Source organism: Loxodonta africana, chromosome 1 (genome assembly GCF_030014295.1).
Source record: "Loxodonta africana isolate mLoxAfr1 chromosome 1, mLoxAfr1.hap2, whole genome shotgun sequence".
NCBI classification, from domain to species: Eukaryota; Metazoa; Chordata; class Mammalia; order Proboscidea; family Elephantidae; genus Loxodonta; species Loxodonta africana.
In genome coordinates this window covers 165,348,054-165,375,205 of record NC_087342.1, presented here as the reverse complement: position 1 = coordinate 165,375,205, position 27,152 = coordinate 165,348,054, and the positions used below count along the sequence as shown (strand labels likewise).

The following is a 27,152-nucleotide window of genomic DNA, read 5'->3' as shown; positions in this document are numbered from 1 at the left end:
AGATATTTTGATTATCTTAGTTTCAAAAATAATCCATACAAATATTAATTAATTTTCTCCATACTCAAGAGAGTGGTCTAACCAGATTATTTTATTGGGAAAAAAATATCATAAGTATACATACACATTCAACTATGAAATGACTCAATTTTATTTCTAGTAAGTTAAGGAATAAACTCTGTATTAAGTACTCTATACTTACCTCACACTATAAATAAAAGTATATAAAATTATTTTAAGCAATTACGTAGTTTTACATTTATAATACTGAGTAGTATAAAATATAGTTGAAGAACCTGTTCCAATCAAAGATCAGAATAGTTAAAACTTCTATAATTTATAATTACCTTAAGTAAATTATATTTAAAAATTTAGACACTATCTCAAAATTGTATACATGTAAACCTCTTGATTATCATTCTAGGCTCTGTCTATAAGCTATGGGAAAGTAAAAATTTTAATCAAGCAACCTTTAGCCTTGATTATTTGTTTTCAAGTTATCATTTTTTAATTAATTTTCTCCAAATAAACTGAATTTTGCCAACTCTTTTTTGACCTATAAGTGTTAGTTTACTTGAAAAATAGTTTTTGTCTCTGGTTACTAACAAAGTCATTATTAGACAATAGTTTTTCTTCTCACTAACAAAATATTTGTAATCCTTCATAAAACTATGAAAAACTCTTTATGTGAGTAAGATTTTGGAATCAACACAACAAGGTAAAGGAATTTAATAACATCCTAAAATACTGTTCATTTGTGGCACTAGCACAAACATTTATTCTTTTCTTTTTTTAGAGCTTTAAAATACAAATTCAATTACTAAATTTGTGTAAGAATCTAAAGTTTAACCTACAGATATTTTTGAGAAATACAGTTGTTTCCCCATGCTGTATGTTGCCAAAAATTACTGTCTCTCTTTTAAATAACATTTTTTATACAATAAACTGTCTTTCCTACTTCTCATAATCATCGGAATTTTTGTAAATCCTTTTTTACTGAACCATGAAATAAAGCTTTGAAAAACCCAAGTGGACTTGAAGCAGGAGTTCATCAGGTTATAATAAAAAAAAGAAGAAGAAGAAGAAAGAAAGAAAAGAGAGAGGTAATCAAGAAAGAAGAAAAGCAAGCAAGCAAGCAAGCAAGCAAGCAAGAATTCAAAAAGTAAGCTATCTTGACTCTCAAATCACCACTCTCTAGGAAGGGAAATTCACAAGTTGTGTCATTAAATAAAGTAAGTTCTTTAGGGTGAAAATAACAACAAAAAATGTTTCTTCACATTAATTTAACAGACTACAAAAAGAAAAAAAGGAAAGGCACATGGATACTAACCATTATTAAAAACCTCTTTTAGTAAGTTTCAAAAGTTTACTAAACAGTGTCTGGATGGTAGGGTGGCACTAACCAAATAGAAGATTCCTGAAAATGAAAATTTAAATCTTTGAGCTGTCAGCACGTATAATCGCATTTAAGTCACTAAAACTCGTTAGAAAATTCGTGATATTTAGTGAGCTACACTATATCCATACATCTCTTTTTCTTGAAACAATGAAGGTCTGAACACCACTGAAGTATGAACTTGGCTATACTTACATTACTTTTTTTTAAGGCTATATTTTGAATTTGAAGTATAATCAGAAAATACATAAATAGTCCACAGACAGATGTTCTCAAGAATATCGTTACTGGTATAGACTCATGTATTACTAACAACGGAACTCTCAAATTTATACATACATTTTTTATTGGATAACATGATGTGACAGTTGCTTGAAGAAGCACAGACTTTTTTTTTAAAATATTAGAAATCTATTTGTAACCATGGTTCGCATTGAACACTGACATATTTAAACTTCACTTTTAGGTTAAAATCGTTATGTTTAGCAATGTCTTTTTAAAAAAAGCAACTGATGAAAAATAATCAGTTTGATTTTTTAACTTTTAAGGCAGTCACTTTCATGTTGAACATATGTATTCATCTTTCATCCAAAGGAGAAACAATCATAAAATATTATACATTTCTCACTAGAAAAAAAAAAAAACAAGTCTGTAGTTAGTATTCATTTTTAAGGAGGAATCTCTCTGTTATGTGTCTTGCTGTCTTACTCTTTGATAGTATAAAATTAAAAGAATGATATTCAAAAATTAATTTAAAATAATTTCCAACCATTTTGGTGTATATTTGCTACTTGAAGTCCTACCAAAATATCTTTAACGTGTTTTATCAGATTTTGCAGTTCAATTTTCTAATATATATTAGCTCATAGCAACCAAACTGTATTGTTGGGTTTGTCATTTAAATTATTTGATAACTGATTATGGAAAACTAGTTCATTCTGAAACTTTTCTAATTAATTTCTGACTCTGTAGGTCATTCGTCCAAAGAATTCTGAATTATATGTAGTTTAGACAAATCAGTCATTGTGATAAATTACAGAAAATTATCACATGTAAGATGTTAACTAAAATGGAATAAAAAGTATATAGAAAGTAATATATTTTATATAAACATTAGTCTATGAAATAAGGAAAATAAGTGTCATTTAATGTGACCCATTCCTTTTGATTTATAATTTTAATTTATGGGCTTTAAAAAAAAAAATCAAATAGCTGATGGTATACATTCAGAAGTGTGAATTGACCTAAGGCTATATGAATATAACAGTGAAGCAATGAGAGATGAAAAACGACTTATTAAGATATTCTTGTTAAAAAAATATATAGCAACTTTGACCTTCACATTCAGTTTTAGAGCAGCTAACTTATACAAAAAAACTATTATTTAGAGAAGCAGTGCAGCAGTCAGAAGAGACTTTACGTGCAGGATCATATTGTTCCTGTTGCTCAATCACTGCAATTTTACAGCTAAACAAACTAAGATCCAAGAAGTCAAGTTATCTATCTAAAGCCATGCACATAACTGGTATCAGAGATAAGATGGTAACCCTTTTCTTTTGACTTCCATTCTTGATTCCTTTATTATATTAGATTGCCCCCTTAGCAGTTGTTTGATTTTCATCTGAACCTTTTTCCTGAACTTCATTCTGAATAAATGTTAATTTTTTGAATGTGAAATAATAAAGCAGACAGGAACAATATATGGAGCAAAAAGAAATGCATTTCTTTCCTAGTGAGTAAAATGACAAAAATGCTAGGCTTTAGCCTGTATTATTTCAACAATAAACATATAAACAAAGATTAAAATATTCTCAGAAACCTTGACCATTACAGAAACAGTTACCCAATACCTTCATATTACATTTTGTAAATACAATGAGACAGAGAAAAATGGAGCATCTTTATACATTCTTACACTTCCCCTACTTAAGGTTAAAAAATCAATAAATAAGGTCCGACAAGTTTCAATATCATTTTCGTCAATTGAGCTATGAAATACATTTTAAGAAAAAGCAATGTTAATCATCACATTCTTGTTGGTAGTCATAGAGATACAATTTTTCATACGCACAAATAACTAATGCTTAGTTCTAGGAAAAGCTCTTTCTACCTAAAGTCCAATGGTTGGAATACATCAGCGTTAGGAATAATAATAATGATACTGTAACAACAGCTGCTTATGGTCCCAACTCCTAGCGACCCTACAGCACAGAGTAGAAGTGGCCAATAGGGTTTCCAAGGAACAGCTGGTGGATTCACACTGCCGACCTTCAGATTAGCAGCCGAGCTCTTAATTGCTGAGCCACTAGGGCTTCATACTAAGAACTCTATGTATATTAACCGTATTAATTTTTAAAACAATTTCATTTATGGAGTATTTTAAACCCAACTTATTCATTTTAAAAGAAATTTCAAAAAACTAAGGTTTATACAAGTTTGAATGTAGTTGAGATATGATCCCATCTCTTTTATTCCAAAACCCATGCTTGATGTCTAGACCCAAGGAGAGAAAAGTACAGTAGCTAGACAGTGCTTATGATAAAAACCCACAATCTGTTTATCCATTTAAGATTCCTAGTATATATTATTTTTCCGAATATAAGTTTAGGATGGAAAACCATCAATAAAAAAAAAAAAAGATTGTTTTTCTGTGCGTGTATGTGTGCAATATAGTATACCGTAAATAGAGTTAGGCATCTTTGACATTGGGAAATGCACTTGACCCTTGGGGCACTTAATATTCTTACCTGTGCAATATGGACAATAACATTTACAGTGTTTTTGACGTTGTTTTGTATTCAAATGAGTGTTTTTGAGGTCGTTTTGTATTCAAATGAGATAACTATACTTAAAAAAAACTTTGTTTATAAAAATAAAGTTGTAAAATCATTATCTGTCAGGCTACAATCTTAATTTAAAAACATCATTTGTGGGGATAAACAGAGTAATGGTTCATAAACGAATTATTTAAAAATACTTTTGTTAATTTGAAAGTGAATTAGTGAGTAAAATGAAAACTGGTACCTCATTGCAGAGTAAGATTTTGTATTTACATGTAAGGATATTTTTGAATATTAGCCATTCAGTTCTTATACAGGTCATCAATAGAAATTTAGACACACTGCTCTCAGAGAAAGGCAGTGATATAGAAACATTCAAAATTGCCTATTTGTCCAAAATTTATTTACAATTTTAACCTCAGAAACACATGCTTTGTAGCTGGTTTTTTCTTAGATTAAAAATGTATTTAGAAATTTCAACTTCTGAAGAGTTAAACACAGCTAAAATTCCATATATTAATGTAATTAATGGAAAGGATAAATATTTTGTGGTTTGTGAATAGACATTACTTGGAAAAATGTAAATATTGAAATAAAATCTTTCCTGATGATTTATAACAGTTTGCATTCCTATAGCTTATCTAATAAATAGCTTCTTTAATGAGCATTGCTCTCGTGAGAATTAATCCTTCAACATTCTGAGAAATAATTTATGAGACTATTTTAAAGCAGTGGTGCAGTGGTTAAAGCACTCGGCTGCGAACAGAAAGTCTGGTAGTTGGAACCCATCGGCTGCTCCACAGGAAAAAGATGTGGCAGTCTGCTTCTGTGAAGATTTACAGCCTTGGAAACCCGATAAGGCAGTTTTATTTTGTCCTGTAAGGTCATTATTAGTTAGAATGACTTGCTGGCAGCGTGTTTGCTTTTTTATTTGGTATTTTAAAGTAGTACTTCATTAACGGCAACTTTATAGAGCTATTTGTGTATAGGGACCTATGAACAATCTCCTTTAATTCTTCTGTTTCCATGAAAAACAGATTCAACCAGCTTCAAAAAATGTTTTCCTTATGAATAGTCTTTCACCCTTGATCCCTAGTCTTGCAGGTGTAAACTAAACCACTCCAATTTTCTCCTTATCGTTTCCCAAATTGCAATGTTTCATTTATTTGTGCCTCTTCTATTCTGATTTGTGGCCACCTTTTACGTTCGTTATTCAACTGCAGCCTGAAGAACATTTTAGATGTTCTCACTTTTCTTTTGAACTTTCTGTGACTGGAAAAATATTATTTAGGGATCATCTTCCATATAATTTAACAGTGTCCTATAATATAAATAACTATAGTAACTAAAATGGACTCTCTTCTGAAAACAACAATACAATGTAGTTCTTAAAATAATACTTCGATCATCTTAGAGCAAAAATATATGTTTAAGATGGGGACACATTATCTTACAAATTCAATGTCTGAGTAATAATTAACATGTTTTGTTTCTCAGGTATTTTTACTACATTTAGTTTATTCTTAAGTAACAACAACAACAAAAACAATTGCTGACGAGTTGATTCCAACTCACAGTGAACAGAGGGAACAATATATTTAGTTTTTTAAAAAAAGATTTTCCACACCTGAGAACTCAAAGATTCATGTTCAAGCAGTTTAATTAAAATGATTTGTACAGGCAAATCTATTTTAAATTACGTGAGAAAGAAAATATTTCTGCATACAAATCAGACAAAAAAATTGAACTATCTAAGTTATGCTACTACTGTTGCTGTACATCAAAAGAAAGCAGAATTATATATATTTTTTAAAAGAGGATACATTCATATATTTAAGGAATGGTGACAAATTTTAAATATAAATGAGTAAACTATAATTATGTAATGCAATATTTTTATAAAAAGTAAAATGATTAAAATCACTTATAATTTATGCCTACAAAAGCAATATTTTATCATAAATATTATATAAATCACAGTTTTGTACATTAATCAGTTTGTTTCAGTTACAAATAAGATTTGGAAGGTGACAAACAGGGTCCTTCAAACAAATCCACATACACCTGAAGTGCTCTGAAGATTTTCTCAGGTGTACAACAGTTTCTCAGATTGCTGAGTAACCCTTAAGTAGCAATATGTGTAAAATCCGGAAAGAGGTAAGAGACAAAGAAAATCAATCAGAAAATGCAAACGTTAATCAGTTACTTTTTAAGACACAATCAGACAAGAAAAGTATTTAAAGTATCTTTCCAAATGGACAAGCGGTAAATTTGAAAAGTCAAAAAAATAAATAACTATTGTAAAAGTATGAATAAATAAAAAACACTATATCTTTGATCCATTAATATATTTGCATCAAAATTAAAACCATTAAGCATTATAAAAAATGTAATACACCATCTTGTGGTCATCTGAAATGAATGCAATGTACAGTTTTTTAGTTTTATAATGTCCATGTATTTCAGCTTTATTTTCAATTATTATTTTTTAACCTACTTTCATTTTAAAATGAGGCATTCTTAAACAACTGTTAATTATCAAACAATTGAGAAATATAAAGACATCATAATCAAGAGCTGTTTTGATCAATATTTCACAAACTATTTGCTATAAAAGACATTTTATTTTTACCTTTAAAATAATAATTACCCCATTGCCATCGAGTTGATTCCAACTCATAGTAACCCTATAGACATAGTACAACAGCCCCACAGGGTTTCCAAGGACCGACCAGTGGATTCAAACTGCCGACCTTTTGGTTAGCAGCCAAAGTCTTAACCACTGTGCCACCAGAGCTTCAATAATAGTAGCAATAATTACTATTTTCACCACTATCATCATCAAAAGTAAGAGTTTTCTATGAAAAGATATTAGCTATTCTTAAATTTTATCCATAAAGTTCATATATCTTCCAGGCTATTTAGATCAAAATAGGAAATTGCATTTGTTCTTATAAAGAATACTAGAAGGAAGAAGGAAAAGGGAGAAACAGAAGAAAAAGAGCAAAGCACTTTGGGGCTGAAAAACGGTGACTAATACATCTTTGCTTACCTTTAAAAGTTGCCAAACACAGCTCATTGTACATTTGGTTCTCAACAAATATTAGTTGAATAAATGAATAATTCCACAAGCATGCATTACTAAACTTAAGAAATCTAAGTTAAAGGCATTACTGTGATAGTGTAAATAAACTGTGAATTTCTCTATATCCTCATGCATATCTAATGATAAATTCTAGAAATATTTTGAGATTCATTATAATAAATTAAGTAAAGTGTTAAGCAGCTATATACCTCAACCTGATAACACATCCCTCAGGAAAAATAAAGAAGAATTGAGCCCAAGAGCTTACTTTGTCAAGATAAAACAGGCTCTTCTAATAGACCTATAATTATTTAATTTACCACCATAGAAACACAGTTCTTTTTTTATTCTTTATGATAAGCTTTTCTAAATAAGTAACTAGAATAAACTTTGTTATTAATTTAGATAATAGATTAATAGAAAAATAGATATTACACCACCAGGCATTGTTGAAGACCCTGGAAATATAAAACGGTAGATCCCGGTCCTAAAAGTATTAGGAGTATAATAGGGAGACACATACAGAAACCAACAAATACAAATAAAATAGTGGTCTAAGGTGTCGTGGAGGAGCTCTAGTGGCCCAACAGTTAAGAGCTCAGCTGTTAACTGAAAGGTGGGCAGTTTGAATCCACCCAGCAGCCCCATGGAAGAAAGACCTGGCAATCTGTACAGCCTAAAAAATTCTATGGGGTAGTTCTGCTCTGTCACATGGGATTACTATGAGTCAAAACAGACTCCACAGACAAAGTGTAATGGAGACGTGAATAGAATTCAGAGAAAACAGGCGCTAGGTTTAATGCACAATGTGCATTGAAATGGGCAAAATACTTTCCCTACTTTCTCAAGGGGAGTGTTTTTAGAGCGATGACAGTATCAGAAATCAGCCAAGTTAAAAAGAAAAAAGAGATACACAGGTCTCTTTGTTTTGTTACAACAAGAAATAAAAACTTATCCTGACTTTGCCTAAACAGGTTGTGTTCTGTGCCCAAACCCATTTTATCTATTGATTAGGAGAAGTTTTCTGGACAAGTTGATACTCGTTACTGTTGCTGTAGAGTCAATTCTGACTCACGTGACCCTATAGGAAGAGTAGAACTGCCCCATAGAGTTTCCTAGGCTGTAATCTTTATGGAAACAGATTGCCACATCCTTCTCCTGCAGAGTAGCTGGTAGGTTCAAACCACTGATCTTTCGGTTATCAGCTGAGTGCTTAACCACTGCACCACCACCTAGTCTTAAATGCCTACTCTAAAATGACTAACGACAGTTTGCCGTGGAAAAATGAACAAAGTATGTTCAAGTCAAAAGGAAGAGTTTTGGAAAAGCTGGAAGACCTTGGAAAACTGAAAGTAATTTAATACAGGTAGAGTAAACATGGAGTCCCCAAGTGGTTCAAATGGTTAACTTCCTAGGCTGCTAACTGAAAGGTACCCAGAGGCCCTCAGAAGAAAGGGCTGGCCATCTATTTCCAAAAAATCAGCCACTGAAAACACTATGGAGTACAGTTCTACTCTCACATACATGGGGTTGCCTTGAGTCAGAATTGACTCCCAGCAACTGGTTTTTTGTTGTTGTTGTTGTCTTCAGAGAAAAGGTACAAGTTGTGAAGGAGCAAAAGATAAAATTACAGTGGTGCACAGAGACAGATCCTGAAGCACCTCATTTGCTAAACTAGGGAATATAGATTAAGTGGAGATAGAATGCGGAAGTATTGTAAAATCAAAGCAGTTGTTTCTTTCCAGTGTAATGTTTTGTCATCTGTTTTGGTCAAAAAAATTACATTAATTTCCTTTTCCTAATTTTTTAGAAGGTCGTGTATATATACAAAGCTCATTCCATAAAAAATCAAATGAGCTGATCGATATGTAAAAAAATCCAAAGAAACTAATTATAATAACAATTAAACAAGTTATTTTAAGGAATTAAATCTCGCACCCTTAATTTTTCTTTTAAACAGAATGTGTATAAAAAGAACTGTGCAAAGAGATACAGCTTAGTTATTATTTGAAAATGACACATAGAAACAAATATAATAGAATACTACATATTCTCAAGAGATAAATTTGATTCATTTTAACACTGAGCTGTAACATGGATGATTTGTGATTTCAACTGAAAAACTCAAATTCTGTCTATAATTTTTAGACTTACTTAAAGCCATCACTAACCAAAATAATTTTACAGTTATTGACAATTATTAATGAAAGTGGAAATTTATAAGTTAAGATTTTTCTTCTTTAGTTAGTACTTAGGAATATATTTCAAAAAATGATCATAACATTAGAATATATACTTAGACATAATGATCAGTCACTCCTAGTGAAAAAAAAAAAAAAATGTTTGATTTAGCCAGCTCAGTGTAAACAGTCATCCAGGAGTTGTGGGAAAATAAATTGGGTGACTACCTAAATAATTTTTCATTGGTTATCTTAGTGTCATATACAGGCTGGGGCTATCAATATTCAGTTATACAAACAGTATTTCTAAGAATTAACTAATGTAGTAAAATAAAAATGTTAAAATGATGTTTCTAAAATTCTAATTTCAGAGAGGATAAGTAAACAAATTATTAAAGACAAAATAAAATGTCTTTGGTTTTCAAAAATGGATTTAAAGATGCAAATGCTTCAAAGAACATCAGCAGAATATATTCATCTATGTATGATATATTTTTAAAACATCACTTTTCTGCTCTTCATTTTACCAACAAAAGTTCATAATGGTTTCAAAACATTAAAGCAATTATAGTTTCATTTGGCACAATGTCTAAAATTTAACCCCTAAATACTGTTGAGTTTTATGAAAAAAAGGGCTGTTTATACATAAAAAGGCTAACTCAATAAAGTACCAGAAGGCTTAAAAATGTTAAAGTGGCTACTTCATGTCCAAAGCTATCAATTCATATACAGTAAGTGTCACATCAGTCTGAAACAGAGACTTCTCTATAAAAATACCTCTTCATATTTTTTTCGTACGTATAGAAATGAAGAAGGTAAAGCACCAGAAATGTAGAACCTGAAAGAGGTCACAGACTTTTCAAGAACACAATGCAAAGACATTTGTAAAATAAAGACTAAATGTATTAAAATCCAAAGAAAAATTGTAATGAAGTTAATATTTTTGAGGTTTATAAATGTTCTTCTAAACACTTTGGTACAAGGGAATAAAAGACTCATTAAGAATTATATTAAATGGCAAAAAAAAGTTCACATATTCATTAACGTAGCAAATTAATTACAATTTTCGTACTGTGAGGTTACTTATTTCAAATGGAAATTTATTAGACTAAAATTCTTCAAATGAAGATTTTCATTTGCTCTTTAATCAGTTTGTCTCTTAAAATCTTATTTATCTGCAGAGAAAGATTTACCCCTGCATCTTAGAGTTTCTTGTTCTTGCTTTCTTCATTAATTAAATTTCTCCATTAAACTAACTGCAATGAACTTCCAGCAGCAAGTTCATTTAGGCTTCAATAAAAGGAGAAACCGTCACGTGTCCTGAAAGCTGGCTACAATTAAACATATTTAAAACCATGAGGGTGATACAGAGTCCTTTTTTATTATTCTCTGCTTTATAATGAATGGCACAAGACAATGAACAGTCATAGTTATAAGCATTACCCTTGGTTGGAAAGATAGAAATTAGTTTGTTTTATTATAATCACAATAATTGTTTTTAATTGTAAAAGAGTGACATTTACCTTTTCCAATTGAGCGTTTTTTTTGGATTTGTATAAAAATTCTCCCACTGCCACAAAAACCGAGAGCACCAAGCCAGCTGCCAGAACAATGAAGATGCCACCAATGTTTTGAACCCCCAGGGCACTGGCTTCTTTGCTCTCCTCCTCTGGACAACCATTGCCCCTCCACCACTTCTCCTTCATCATGTGCAGCTTGCCTTCTTCTTGAAGCTGAAGAATCGCTATGGTGATTTTATCTCGATACGGAGAACCTAGGAAAGGGTAGAGTAAGTTATGAACTATTACAAGAAATCTAGAATTTCATAATTAAAGGTTAGCATCTAAAATGTAAGAAGAGGGCACAGATTTTTTCAAATGCTCCAAAAGGTGCCAATATTTATTTTCAGGAGAAAAAGCCAACTGGAAAAGGAAAGAGGGTAGACGTTTAACGAGATAAATAAGGCGATGCCCTTTCTAGATTTTGAAGGGTAAAATGAATTTTGTGTTTAAGAAAGAAATGCCACCTTTTTAAAGGCAGTCTCAGCTCAGAGCATTGGGGAAAGAAAAAAAAAAAAAAAAAACAGTAAGTGGGAATCCACAAATCGAAGTGGATAGAATACAAAGACGTATAGTTAGTTAAAACCTAGGAATCATTCTACAATGAAACCAGAGCTTTGATCAGGAGGTTCACCAGAATTTTTTGGGAAAGTTATGGAAAAATTCTGTTTTCCCAAGATTAAATGCAATAATTTAGGACCAGCATGATTAAAAAACTGTGTTCAGGGGTATATAACACTCTGCAAATAATAGACAGTCACTTTTGTATTTGATATGAATAATAAACATAGGTCTATACAGACTTGGATTATTTAAAAATGTCAAATTAACTCATAAATTCAGGCCCTATGGTCTGACGTTATGAGATCTTTTTGGTTGTTTATTCGTTTGCCATTCTACGCCTTAAAGGGAAATGTTCTTTCACTGGAGGCAACAACATAAGTGAAATAAAGGATGTTTTCTGAGGTGGTAGATACACATATGCATTAGCTATTGCATAATAAGTAATATCTTTTCTCATTGGTTTCCCAGAAGCATTTAAAAAAAATAAAAATCGAACTGCAGGCACCTTTTAACATCTGTCCCAAGGAATTGGTCTTATTGCTTTCTGCCACTCAGAAATTGCCTCTGAAGTATAATCTCTTTCCTAAGACACTATACTGCAGCTACCATCTTCCTTCACAAATTCATCCATGTTTTTCTGTTTATAGGAAAATGCTAAATATTTCAGCTATAATTTTTGTTTATATTTTAATGTGCCTACATCTATACCTAAAACTTTATTTTTGCTGAGAAAACCAAAACCAAACCTGTTGCTATCCAGTTGATTCCAACTCATAGCAAACCTATAGGACAGATTAGAACTGCTCCATAAGGTTTCCAGGGAGCGGCTGGTGAATGTGAACTGCTGACCTTTTGATTAGCAGCTGTCGTGTGCCGTAGCTCTTAATCACTGTGCCACCTGGTCGGAAAACATTTCTGCCTTATAGTTGACAACACTATATATCTTTTTTTTTTTTACTTGATTAATACAACAGGAGTAAATTTACATCACTTTTTAAACAAAAGCGGGCAAGCTAAAAGCAGAAAGACAAGTAGAATCATAAGAGGCAAGAATCCCACTGAAAAGTTGGAGAAGTTCTACCAAATCCAGCTGGACTGCGGTTTCTTTAATATACTCCTATATCTACTCTGATGTAGAAATAAAACGGCTTCTGTACAAGATTTTCAGTGCTGTTTGCTAAAAAAAAAAAAAAAAAAACTGCTGCCGTCGAGTCGATTTTGACTCATAGGGACCCTATAGGACAGAGTAGTACTGCCCCATATGGTTTCCAAGGAGCATCTGGTGAATTGGAACTGCTGACCTTTTGGTTAGCATCCGTAGCTCTTAACCACTACACCACCAGGGTTTCCATTTACTAAAAAGCTGTTCTATATTTTTAACGCTGTTTCCTATAATTTGAACTCAAATATTTGATTTTCACTGTACAATAATTCTCAAATATACTAGAAAAAAAATTGCTTCTGAGCTTCTTTCCTAGCCTCTCTTCCAAATATTACTCCGATGCCAACGCTCAGTTTAAATTCTGCACCTCAAACATTTCACATATCAGTGGATTAGCCCAGCCTATACTACTGTCTACCTTGGACACTCTCTGGACACTCAGCCTAGGCCACCTGGTATTAGCATTTACCTTGTTAAATGTGGCCTACATTCCTAAATAGATACAAGCTCCTTGAAATAAGAACTAAGGATATCTATCTACCTACCTACATATCTATCTCTCTATCATCTACTTATATTTCCAAATCATCAAGCACTTCTCACATAATAACCAAAAAACCCACTGCCATCGAGTGAAGTTGATTTCTATTCATAGCAACCCTATAGAGTTGCTACTGCCCTACACAGTTTCTAAGGATATAATTGTTATGGAAGCAGACTGCCACATCTTCCTCCACGGAGCAGCTGTTGGGTTCAAAGGACCATCGCATCGGTTAGCAGCCAAGCGCTTAACCATTGTGCCACCAGGGCTCTAGTCTCACATCGAGCGCTTTTAATATGTGTTTGCATAATCTGGGGAGCTTAAAACCTGACTGAGAACAGGGGTAACCTGGTGCTTTTGGTCTCTTTGACATGTAATAAAATATCATAAATAAATCCATCTAAATTGGCTCTCCAGTTATCGTTGATTGACTGCATCTAACCTTGTACCAGGTGCAAGGTCACTTTTACATTGCATAGCTAATTTGATTAACCATGTATTTTCCCTGCAAATAAGGTTTGATTGATAAATAAACATCACTTAAATAGTAAACTATAGTTTATCGAATATGTCTTTCAATTAGAAATGTCATATCTGAATTAAATTTTGTGCTGATATACTTATGAGAATGGAAGTACAATTAGAAACAAGACTTTATGGGGTGGTTACTTGAAAAGGAGACTTTCAAATACAGAAAATTTTCGGAGGCAGTCGAGTAATATTTTGTACTAATTCATTTCTCATCCTGAACAATACGAAGGGATATTATTTCGTATGGTGAGCTTGCCATACCAAGCGAGCTGCTACTCAGAAAAAGAGGGTTAGAATGGTTGCACAACTCAAAGAAGGTGACCAATGTCACTGAATTATACATATAGAAATTGTTGAAGTGGTGTAGGTTCTGCTGTGTATATTCTTAACAAAAACAAAAATATTTGCAAAGAACAATATTCTTTCATACAATCTCAAGAACAAGACAAAAACAAACAAAAGCAACCCATGCTTTATCAAATGATAGACACACTTGATTTCCTGCCATCTGATCTTGCTATTTCCAACAATGAGTGTGACTATAAGAATTTTCCATTGATACCAAACTTTGGGTACACATTTTTTTCCTAAATATTTTTGTTGTTGTTAGGTGCCATCGAGTTGCTTCTGATTCATAGTGACCCTATGTACAACAGAATGAAACACTGCCCGGTCCTGCACCATCTTCACAATCATTGTTATGCTTGATCCCATTGTTGCAGCCACTGTGTCAATCCATGTTGTTGAGGGTCTTCTTCTTCTCCTCTGGCCCTGCTTTACCAAGCTTGATGTTCTTCTCCAGGGACTGATCCCTTCTGACAAACATGTCCAAAGTATGTGAGATGTAGTCTTACCATTCTTGCTTCTAAGGAACGTTCTGGTTGTACTTCTGTCAAAGTAGATTTGTTTGTTCTTTCGGCAGTCCATGGTATATTCAATATTTTTTGCCAACACCACTATTCAAAGGCATCAATTCTTCCTTGGTCTTCCTTATTCATCGTGCAGCTTTCGCATGCATACGGGGTGATTGAAAACACCATCACTTGGGTCAGGAATTCCTTAGTCTTCAAGGTGGTATCTTTGCTTTTCAACACTTTAAAGAGGTCCTTTGCAGTCAATCTGTCCAATGCAATGTGTCTTTTGATTTCTTGACTGCTGCTTCCATGGGTGTTGATTATGGATCCAAGTAAAATGAAATCCTCGACAACTTCAATCTTTTCTCCATTTATCATGATGTGGCTTATTGGTCCAGTTGTGAGGATTTTTGTTTTCTTTGCTTTGAGACATAATCCATACTGAAGGCTGTGGTCTTTGATCTTCATCAGTAAGTTCAAGTCTTCCCCACTTTCAGCAAGCAAAGCTGTGTCATCTGCATATTGCATGTTGTTAATGAGTCTTCCTGCAATTCTGATGCCTCGTTCTTCTTTCTACAGTCCAGCATCTCATATTATTTGCTCAGCATATAGATTTAATAAGTATGGTGAAAGTATACAGCCCTGATGCATACCTTCCCTGACTTTAAATGATGCAGTATCCCCTTGTTCTGTTTGAAAGACTGCCCCTTCATCTATGTACAGGTTCCTCATGAGCACAATTAAGTGTTCTGGAATTCCCATTCTTCACAATGTTATCCATAATTTATTATGATCCGCACAGTCTAAAGCCTTAGCATAATCCATAAAACACAAGTAAACATCTTTCTGGTATTTTCTGCTTTCAGCCAGGATCCATCTGACATAAGCAAAGATATTCCTGGTTCCAGATCCTCTTCTAAATCCAGCTTGAATTTCTGGCAGTTTCTTGTTGATATACTGCTGCAGTCACTTTCGAATGATCTTCAGCAAAATTTTACTTGTGTGTGATATTAATAATATTTTTCGATAATTTCTGCATTCAGTGGGGTCCTGGGAACAGGCATAAATATAGATTTCTTCCAGTCAGTTGGCCAGGTAGCTATCTTCCAAGTTTCTTGGCATAGAGGGGTGAGCACTTCCAGTGCTGCATCCATTTGTTGAAACATCTTAATTGGTATAATTCCTGGAGCCTTGTTTTTTGCTAGTGACTTCAGTGCAACTTGGACTTCTTCCTTCAGTACCATCAGTTCCTAATCATATGCTACCTACTGAAATGGCTGAACTTCAACCAATTCTTTCTCAGTATAGTGACTGTGTATTCCTTCTACCTTTTTTTGACAGTTCCTGCATAGTAATGTGCTACTGATATTTGTTTAAATAAAACTCAGAAAGTTAATATACCTTGTTTTAAGTTTTTTAAATATTATAAGGAATAGAATCAATGACAGTAAAATACTATTTTTTATTTTTTCACTGCTTAGTTAATTATACTGAAAAAGGAACAATAATGCAACAATGGATTTTTCCTTCATTGGTACATTATTTGATGCTTCTTGGGAACCATTTCTATACAGATACTAGTTGAAGTCAAATGTGAACTGAAATTTCAATTAGTTGAAATTCTCTGGGACACATAGAGATCAAAGAACAAAAGTATCTTTTATCCTCCTTATGATGTAAACAGTCATGTGCTTAGCTCTAATGAAGTGAACAGTCCTTAGTTAGATAGATAGGGCTTAAGTTTCTCCCAAATCCCACTTCCAGTTTCCATCCATATGTTGGCAAGCAAAGAACCATGATAGCATTGAGCAGCAACTGAGAGAAGCTGGGGCTGCAACTGTAAGGACACCTATGAGAAAATTTGCATTTTAGCCAAAGAACTCTAAGTTTTGTTAGAAAACAACTTTGGAATTGGTAAATGCAATGTACTGTGTACATACTACCACGAGAAAGTAAATCCTTAAGTATCTAAGGGGGCAGACAAATAAATATAAATGAATGAAGCAAGTTACACAAAAATAATCTGGAAATCTGCAATATTCAGTTTAAAGCATACCAGTTTTCATAATACCCTGTGAGAATTTTAACCCAGTGTAACCAGATAATTTCATTTTTAATGAGGTCACATGAAATACCTAAAATCTTCAAAATTAAAAAAATTGCAAGTAAATTGAGGCAAAAAAAAAAAAAACATGCAAGGTAAACCAAAAAGTTCTGAAAGTTGGATTCGGCTCTTAGACCTTCAATATGCAACTTATGATTGTTGGTTCTTTCCTATTCTTGCTGTCAATGAGATTTTCATTGACTATTTAAGCATATTTTCATATTGACAGTAAGAGGTTGTTGTGTTTTAAACTGTTATTTTTACAATTTGCCAATGGATATGATTTACCGGGTTAAAAAAATCCTGTCATTACTAAAATGAAAGAAAGATATAAACTCATGTTTATAGCTTAGGAAAACTCCTTGATATGACAGATTCATAAGACCTGGACCACCATTTTCTGTCAACTTTTTGTACGGTGGTGGCTTTCCTGTTTCTGTGATACTGGAAGCTATGTCACTTGTGTTTAAAATACCAGTAGGATTATCCAAGGTGAACAGGTTACAGCAAAGCTCCCAGACTAAGACAGACGAGGAAGAAAGACTTTGCAATCTACTTTTTAAAAAATTGGCCAGTGAAAACCTTATGAATAGTAGCAGAACATTGTTTGATATAGTACAGGAAGATGAGCCCCTCAGGTTGGAAGGCACTCAGAATATGGCTAGGGAAGATCTGCCTCCTCAAAGTAGAGTAGGCCCTAATGGCACGGATGGAGTCAAGCTTTCGGGACCTTCATTTGATGATGTGGCACAACTCCAAATGAAAAAAAAAAAAAAACAGCTGAAAGCATCCATTAATAACTAGAATTCAGAACGTATAAAGTATGACCTAGCTATATTGGAATTTGGCAAAAATGAAATGGGACACGTAAAGATTGATAACCTAAGCATTCCGAAAAACAAAACGCATCGCTGTTGAGTCAATTCTGACTAACCACGACCTTATAGGACAGAGTAGAACTGCCCCATAGGGTTTCCAGGGAGTGCCTGGTGGATTTGAACTACTGACCTTTGGTTAGCAGCCATAGCTCTTAACTACTACACCACCAGGGTTTCCATCCTAGGCATTAGTGGGCTGTAATGGACTTGTATGGGCCATTTTGATCAGACAATCTCACTATGTCATGAATGACAAATTGAAGAGGAATGGCGTTGTGTTCATTATCAAAAAGAACATTTCAAAATCTATCCTGAAGTACAACAGTGTCAGTGATAGGACAATATCCACACACCTCCAAGGAAAAGCAGTTCATACAACTATTATTCAAATTTATGCACCAACCACTAAGGCCAAAGACAAAGACTTTTTTTCAGTGTTTGAAGTCTGAAATTGATCAAACATGCAGCCAAGACACATTGATAATTACTGGCTATTGGGATATGGAAGTGGGAAACAAAGAAGAAGGATGAGTAGTTGGAAAATATGCCCTTGGTGACAGAAAAAAATGCCAGAGATATCATGATAGAATTTTGCAAGACAAACGACTTCTTCATTGCAAATCCCTTTTTTCAACAACATAAACTGCAACTATACACATAGACTTCGTCAGATGGAATACACAGGAATCAAATCGACTACATCTGTGGAAAAAGCCCATGGAAAAGCTCAATATCATCAGTCAGAATAAGGCCAGGGGCTGACTGCAGAACAGACCATCAAGTTCACGCAGGTTCATAGTGAAGCTGAAGAAAATTAAACAAGTCCATGAGATCCAACGTATGACTTTGTATATATTCCCCCTCAATTTAGAGACCATCTCAAAAACAGATTTGACACATTGAACACTAATGACTGAAGACCAGAAGAGTTGTGGGATGACATCAAGGAAATCATATACGAAGAAAGCAAGAGGTCACTGAAAAGACAGCAAAGAAAGAAAAGACCAAGGTGGATGTCAGGAGAGACTCTGAAACTTGCTCTTGAACCTAAAGTAGCTGAAGTGAATGGAAGAAATGATGACATAAAAGAGCTGAATGGAAGATTTCAAAGGGTAGCTAGAGAAGACAAAGTATTATAATGAAATGTGCAGAGACCTAGAGTTAGAAAACCAAAAGGGAAGAACATGCTGCTTGGTGTTTCCAAGCTGAAAGAATGAAGGAAAAAAATCAAGCCTGAAATTGCGATTCTGTGGGCAAGATATCGTATGATGCAGGAAGCATCAAAAGAAGATGGAAGGAATGCACAGAGTCACCGTACCAAAAAGAATTTGTTGATGTTCAACATTTTCAGGAGGTAGTATGTGATGAAGAACTGACGGTATTGAAAGAAGAAGTCTAAGCTGCACTAAAGTCATTGCCAAAAAACAAGGATCCAGGAACTGACAGAATGCCAATTGAGGTGTTTAAACAAATGGATGCAACTTTGGAAGTGTTCACTCATGTAAGGAAATTTGAATGGTCAATCCCTCACCAACTGACAGAGATCCATAGTTGTGCCCATTCCAAAGAAAGCTGATACAACAGAATGAGAAAATTATCAAACAATATCATTAATATCACTTGCAAGTAAAGTTTTGCTGAAAACAATCCAAAAGCAGTTGCAGCAGTACTTCCACAGGGAACTGCCAGAAATTCAAGCCAGATTCAAGAGGATGTGGAACAAAGGATTTCATTGCTAATGTCAGATGGATCTTAACTAAGTGCAGAGAAAACCAGAAAGATATTTATCTGTGTTTTATTGACTACGGGGATTATAACAAATTATGGGTAACATTGTGAATAGGAATTTCAGAACACTTAACTGTGCTCATGCTGAACTTGTACATAGAACAAGAGGCAGTCGTTTGAACAGACCAAGTGGATACTGCATGGTATAAAATCAGGAAAGGTGTGCATCAGAGTTGTACTCTTTCACCATACTTATTCAATCTGTATGCTGAGTAAATAATCCAAAAGGCTGGACTATATGAAGATCTGAGCGTCAGGATTGGAGGAAGACTCGTTAACAACCTGTGATATGCAGATGACATGTTACTTGCTGAAAAGGGGGAGAGGACTTGAAGCACTTACTGATGATGATCAAAGACTACAGCCTTCAGTAGGGTTTACACCTTAACATAAAGAAAACAAAAATTCTCACAAGTGGGCCAATAAACAACATCATGATGACGGAGAAAAGATTGAAGTTGTCAAGGATTTCATTATACTAGAATCCACAATGAATGCCCATGGAAGCAGCAGTCAAGAAATCACATGACATATTCCATTGGGCAAATCTGCTGCATAAAACTCTTTATAGTGTTAAAAAATAAAGCTGTCACTTTGAGGATTAAGGAGCTCCTGACCCAAACCATGGTATTTTCAGTTGCCTCATGTGTGTGAAACATGGGCAATGAAAAAGGAAGAGTGAAGAAAATTGATGCCTTTGAATTGTGGTGTTGGCAAAGAATATTGAATATACCATAGACTACCAGAAGAATGAACAAATCTGTCTTGGAAGAAGTCCAACCAGAATGCTCCTTAGAAGGGAAGGTGGTGAGACTTCGTCTCACATACTTTGGACATGTTATCAGGAGGGTTCGGCCCCTGGAGAAGAACATCATGCTTGGTAGAGGGTCACTGAAAAAGAGGAAGACCCTCAACGAAATGGATTGACACAGTGGCTATGATGATGGGCTCAGACATAACAAACATTTGAGGATGACCCAAGTCCAGGAAGTGTTTTGTTCTCTTGTATATAGGGTCACTCCGAATTGATACTGGCTCACAGTATCTAACAACAACAAGAAGACCTGGAGGTCAAAACGAGCTCAAATAGGAGGCACAGACTGAAGTTCCATCTGTTACACAATGACAGTATATCTTTAAAAATGTTCATAAATAAAAACTATGACTCCAAAATAATCTCTCCAAATTATCAATTAAAAGTTTCTTAAGCAAATTAACTGTGATTATTAGGCTCAACCAATACAAAAAAAAAAAAAAAAAAAACCACTGCCGGCGAGTCGTTTCCAACTCATAGCAACCCTATAGGACAGAGTAGAACTGTCCCATAGAGTTTCCAAGGAGCACCTGGCGGATTTGAACTGCCGACCTCTTGTTTAGCAGCCGTAGCACTTAACCACTATGCAACCAATACAAATCTCATCAAATGTTTCACAATAAACTTGGTTTTATTAAAAGATGGAACTGATTTTTTCTCCTTTCCTTCCATTCTGCCTTCCTCTCTTTCTTCTTTCTGTTTCCTTCTCCATATTCGTCCATCCCTTTGCCTTTCCTTTACTCTTATTTTTTGTTTTTGTCCCCTTTCCTGTCTTGTTTTCTTTCCTTCTATTCCCTTTCCTCCTCTTCCCTCCCTTTTTCTATTTCCTCTCCTATTCCCTTCCTCTTCCTGTTTTCCTTCCCTTTTGTCCTTTTTGTTTCACTTTTTCTCCTCCTACTTTGTCTTACCTCTATATTTGTTTCTTTCTATGTCTATCTTTATCTCTATCATCTCTGTCTTTCTCTGTTTCTCCAACTTCTTCTCTCCCTCCTTCTCACTTTCTTTGTATCATTCTTTCTAAGTGTTTTACTAGTAGAATAGCATGTACACAATGAAGTTATACCTTCTTGGTTTCAAAGTCTAACTTTATTAATGTATTGACTTGTTCTTTGAACACTCTATATGAATTTACAATTCTAAGTATGTACTAACATTTTCCCTTATCCCTTTTGCTATTTTAGACAGTATAGAAATAAAGAAAGATAGTAAGCATTACTTTTCATTCTTGGAGATGCCAATTGATTGATGAACAGCTTTTCTTTAAAGGCTTTACAGCAAGTTGTCCTATTCTTAACATTCTTTAGTGAAATATGCTGAAATCACATTATCCAGACTCTATCTCCCATTCCTCCTGCCAAAAAGTTTAGTTTCAAATCATGCATTAATCAATTACAAAGTCAGAAACAAAATCACTCTTGCTTTCCATAAATATCTCCTTCTAAAACACGTTGCTTCAATATTCCCTGAATTGGGTTTTCCACATACACTGATCTCTTGGTAAAATTTAAGTTTTTTTCATTTTTAAAGGATTGTTTTGTCAAGTAAACTTAAAGAACATTCTATTAAAAACATCTCTTCTGCAAATTCACATTACGTATTACCAAAATAAAAGCTATCTATCCAGTAAAGGGCAAAAAAGGAAAATAAATAAATAAAACAAATCTTGTTCCTAATGATTAAATTTATTTTCAAAGGAAGAACTGTTTTTCCTCATATCTATCAATTCCCAACCATCTACTTCCTTTTAACCTTGGTCTGGAAAGTATTGCCTTAGATAACAATCACTACTAATGTTATTACATCATTTTTCTCTGTCAAAAATATATTGTTCCTTGTTGGGCCTTTCTTCCTGCCCCTGACTACATATTAATCTTCTTGTCCTTGAATTTACACATTATTATACCACAGATCATCAAGTTACATTTTCATATACTCTCTTTTCCATCTATCATTCCATATACTTCATGAAACATCATGTCATAACAATTCAGATCACACTACCCATCTTAAAACATGTCCCCACACCTGGCTTTCAAATTGCTTTGCAAGATACTTTGGGGGGCAAGATTTATTTAAATATATTTACATACCAACACTGATATTTTGAGGGGGTTTTGGAAAGAGAAAGGTATACAGCTTTTGTTCTTCTGTGTAGCACTCAAATTCTTTAATCATTTTGTTAATTCCTGAGTGGGTATCGTTGTTCTTTATAATGAAAAATTCTTTCTGGAAACTTCCCAAAGGTTTTTAGTTTTCTTCATTTTATATTTCTTAGTTATTCATATTATTCTGATTATATTGTATTTTTTTTTTTTTTTATATTGTATGCTGTGCATAATGCAGAATTAGATAAAAGCTTGCAACTAGTTACTATCTTTGGGTCACAGAAGATATTTCTATAATGTAGACTACTAATAATTTTAGGTGTCCTCTGGTTTTTCATTATTTTAAGGTATTATGCATTTTCTGAAATATCTTCATTTATATTTCTTGTAAGTATGTGACTATTCCATAATCTCGAAACATATGACATTCCAGGGACTTGCCTCAAAGAGCTTAAATGACGCCTTGATCATTTGTCTTCTTTGAGAGAGAGTTTAGTCTGATAAATGTTTCTAAAACATGTTACTCACTTGACTCTCTTTAAATGTTGGCTAAAAAATCATGCTACCTATCAGTGGAAAAACAATCATCCATTATTCACCTTATTTCATCCAACATCTAGTACAGTGTCCATCACATAGTAAGCGTTCAACAAATGCTTTTTGAATGAAGTAATGAATTTAAGGAATGATCAATCACAATATAGCCACAAAGTGTGAAAATAGAACTTCAGATAATGGAGACCTTCTGAATTTCTTATTAAATTGAATAGAATAAATAGAGTCCATAAATACATTTATTTCACACTTCTATTATTGGCCACGTAGAATTAGTAGGCGGTGACAAGTTTACAAATTGTTACGTACATTCTTGCACTTATGTCAACAGTCATTGGTCTTCCTTGGTGCAGTGCCTTGATAGGTAAAAGAAGATCTGTCAGCAAAATGGTCTGAAGGCACAGTTGTAACCATCAACTTTCATTCTTAGATAATAGTGCTGCTGGCAACGTTAAATTTTATGAAATGACTTCCTACTTCCTGTGCTGAGATGAAATGCTAGACGCCATAAATGTACGACCAATTTTGGATGCTTTTAGAGCCGTCTCTCTTCTTTTTTCCCTAATAAAATCTTCCAAGAAATTTGGAATCAAGACTGCATTCTCTTAGAACTTTTTCCTCAGAGGTAGCAAGGTTTTATGATCTCTTAGGACTCTTTCTCTCTCATATTTGTGTTTAAGAACTGCAACCATAGATTTTACATTTCATAATTGATTTTTTTTATATTTCCAGTTTGATTTTATTCAGTCATTAATGCTATTATACATCTTAGCACCTTTGCTCTTTTCCTCTAGAACTTGTCACGATTTGTAAATTAAAAAAAAAAATTATGTGATTAATTAATGCTTATTTACCCCAATAAATAAATGCTTATTCATGTGATTATTTAATTATGGATTTAATTGCGTTGCCCCAAAATATATGTTGAAGTCTTTACCCTTGTGCCTGTGAATATGGCTTTGTTTGGAAATTAAGCTTTTCTTTTGTTATGCTAATGAGGTCATGCCCCAGTTGTGTGAGTCCTAAACCCTTCTGAGTAGTATCTTATAAAAAGGGCAGAATAGACACAGAGGAAGAAAGGCACCACCTGACTTCAGAGGCAGATCATCTACAAACAGCAAAGGAATGCCAAGGATCTGCAGCAATCACCAGAAATAGGAAAGAGGTCCACAGAAGGAAGTGACACAGCCAAGACCTTGATTTGGACTTTTGGCCTCCAAACTGTTTAGAAAATAGAAATTTCTCTTCTTTAAAGCCATCCACTTTGTGATATTTTGTCAAGCTAAGACAGCCTGTAAATTATATGAGGACAGGAATCATATATGGCACATAATATTTGTTAATTGGACTTAGATGCTTGCAGCTATATCTTCAGTCATTTTATGGACCCAAAAGTTACTATATCTAATAATTCTAATACCTTACTTTCAAATGAAGCATTTGCTATACATAGCAATGAAACACTTCATGGACCCATATCTTGGAGTCCCTGGATAGCACAATAGGTAAGCGCTGGACTACTAACAGAAAGGTGGTGGTTGAAACCCCCCAGAGGCAACACAGAAGACAAATCAAGTAATTTACTTCTGAAAGGTCACAGCCTTGAAAACCTTGTGGAGCAGTTCTACTCTGCACACATGGGGTTACCACGAGTCGAAGTTAAGTTGACGGCAACTAACAGTAACAGCAACGGAGCCATGTCAGCCTTTCTTTAAGATAGCAGCTAACACTGGTTGTGGTGTTACTGTCACCACTCTTCGTATTTTCTTTTGAAGGTACATAAAAGTCTTTAATTTGATTGGAGTATAAGGAATTGATGTGCAAAAAGAATAGAGTCACCTTATCTTGAAAATAAATTCATAAATCTAAACATTTTAATCACAGAATGGTAAGTGTAATATAAAAGTGAGCCATCGTCCATAATAAAGAAAAAAATCCCTGGGAATATTTCCACCTGGGAAATGTATTAACATCAATTGTTGCTTAAAATTTTGCTCTAAAAGAGTGGTGCTCTAAAGCTATAGGATAAAATCTTAATTGCTAAATATACAATTCCTTCTTCATGCTGTCTCAGACTACCCTTCCTATTGTATTATCTTCTGCTTACACCTAACATGCCAGCGATAAAAATCCGTTGTATTTCCCACTGCCCAGAGTGCCATCTGATTTTCCTCTGGTTTTCTGTTTGAACTTCCTCATATGTAGATAAATTTCTTCTGCTTACCTTTCTCTATCTTTATACAACTCCTTGGCTGCCACGGGAATACACCGGATCCTTCCCCTTCAGTGCCATGGCACACTGCAGATTCTCTAATATAGCATTTAGCACACATTATTGTCATAATTTTTAATACTTTCCCACTGGATTGTGGTATAAGATCCCTTTGGGCAAACCCCATGTCTGAGTCTTTTTTTTTTTTTAAGCCCTACAGCCTCACTGTAAATTATTAAACACACAAATATTACTAAGCACAGGTATTAGATTCTAATCTTACAATGCCAGTAGAGTCTAACGATACAGTAATGAATAACATGAATTTGGACCTGGCTCTGCTAGAGCTTTTGCTACAACAGAAAACATACATCTTGAATATAATGTTACAAATATGAGGGACATTATGATAAAGAACAAAATGCTAACAGTCTGCAGAGTAGGCACTCATCAAGGGTTGTGCTATTTTAAAAATAGGGGTAGGAACAATTACTCTTTGTTTGCTTTGACTACCTTGTACCTGTTTTCTCTATTCTCTTTCCATATACATTTCTGATTTAGAAAGGCATGTATGTGAAAGGAAAATGATAGTGATGGCATCCTCAAACCCAAACACTTTGTTCATTTCTCCTAGAAATAGAGGCTAGAAAACAAGTACAGTATAAGGGATCAGAATCATAGTGGAATGGAACCAAATAAATGCCACTGTTAAAGTAGAGAAAATGAGCAGAAAAAGGAAGAACTTCATTTCTACAAATATTATATATGAAAGAGATGAAAAATGAGGTGAAAATTATGGATTTTGGGAGCAAATATACAGTTCAAATCCACCAGGCGCTCCTTGGAAACTCTACGGGGCAGTTCTACCCTGTCCTATCGACAGCACTGGTGGGTTTATATAGTTATCAAATGGGTATGCCACCAAAAATATTGTAATCAATTTCAAAGTACCTATATTTGAAATCAATAATTGGCTTCATTTGGATAGAAGCTGTACTTTTTTCTCTATACCCATTGCCGTCGAATCCAACTCATAGCAACCCTATAAAAAAAAATAGCAGATCTCAAAATACAATGTGTGACCTCTGTATAAAAGTAATGTAAATGCCTTGTACTTGAATATTTGCAGAATCTTCAGGAGAATATTCAGGCATCTAAGATTATAAAGGGAGATGCTTATTTGAGGCACCTAGTATACATCAATTAAAAAACTCAAATTATAAATATGTTTTAGCTAAAAAAAAAAAAAAAAAAAAAAAAACCAGTGCCGTCAAGTCGATTCCGACTCATAGCGACCCTACAGGATGGAGTAGAACTGTCCCATAGAGTTTCCAAGGAGTGCCTGGTGGATTCGAACAGCCTGCCAACCCTTTGTTTTAGCTAGTTGCCTTTAATTCATAATCTGAATATTTTCTAATATATGTAGAAAGAAAAAGAAGGTCAAATGTTACTGGCACATAATGAAACAGCAAACTAGTTTCACTGGTTCTGACACATTTCATATATATTAGTTAGAAGTGGCTGGTGAAATAGATTTGTTGTCACATTTCTTCTCTGGGTACTTAAATGATGAAATTCTGAAACTATATAAAAATAAAAAATAGAAAGGTTGATTCTAGAAACTCTGCCTTCATTACAATTTTAGCATCTGTATAGTAATCATTTGAATAGTGGTAGAAATGAAAACGTTAGGAATACTTCCCTCACTATTATGTTTTTGTTCCAAATCTATTATAAAAACTTATTGAATGAATTATAAAATTTGGACCTTTTAAAATAAAACCATCATTCTAGTTGTAATCCTCAAAATTATCAAGAACCCCGAAAACTGGAAAGAGGGTAATTTTTTAAGCAAATAAACTACCCATCATTTGGGAGTAGTGCTCAAGTCTCTTTTGCAATTTGGCCTGATTGCTTTGGTCATCACTGAATTTCATCTCCCTGAGCTCCTGCGCTATATAACAGAACTCTTGTTTATGTTTAATATTGTGTTTTTTCCTATTTTCACATTAATCTGTCTCCCCACAATTGTCTCCTTAAAGAA

The 27,152-nt window shown here is 33.9% G+C and overlaps 1 protein-coding gene across 5 annotated transcripts in view; it reads right to left on the bottom strand.

The window, feature by feature from the left end:
- GRIK2 (glutamate ionotropic receptor kainate type subunit 2) overlaps positions 1–27,152 on the bottom strand; it is a 771,122-nt gene that overhangs the window by 2,815 nt on the left and 741,155 nt on the right. For 3 of the 5 annotated variants that reach the window (XM_003404322.4, XM_023543384.2, XM_064289255.1), the window contains one exon: positions 10,965–11,215. In XM_003404322.4, coding sequence (XP_003404370.1) covers positions 10,965–11,215 — 251 coding nt within the window. Of the gene's footprint in view, positions 1–1,369; positions 1,418–10,964; positions 11,216–27,152 lie in introns of those variants that run through there. The other 2 variants (XM_064289257.1, XM_023543389.2) reach the window with 1 other exon arrangement.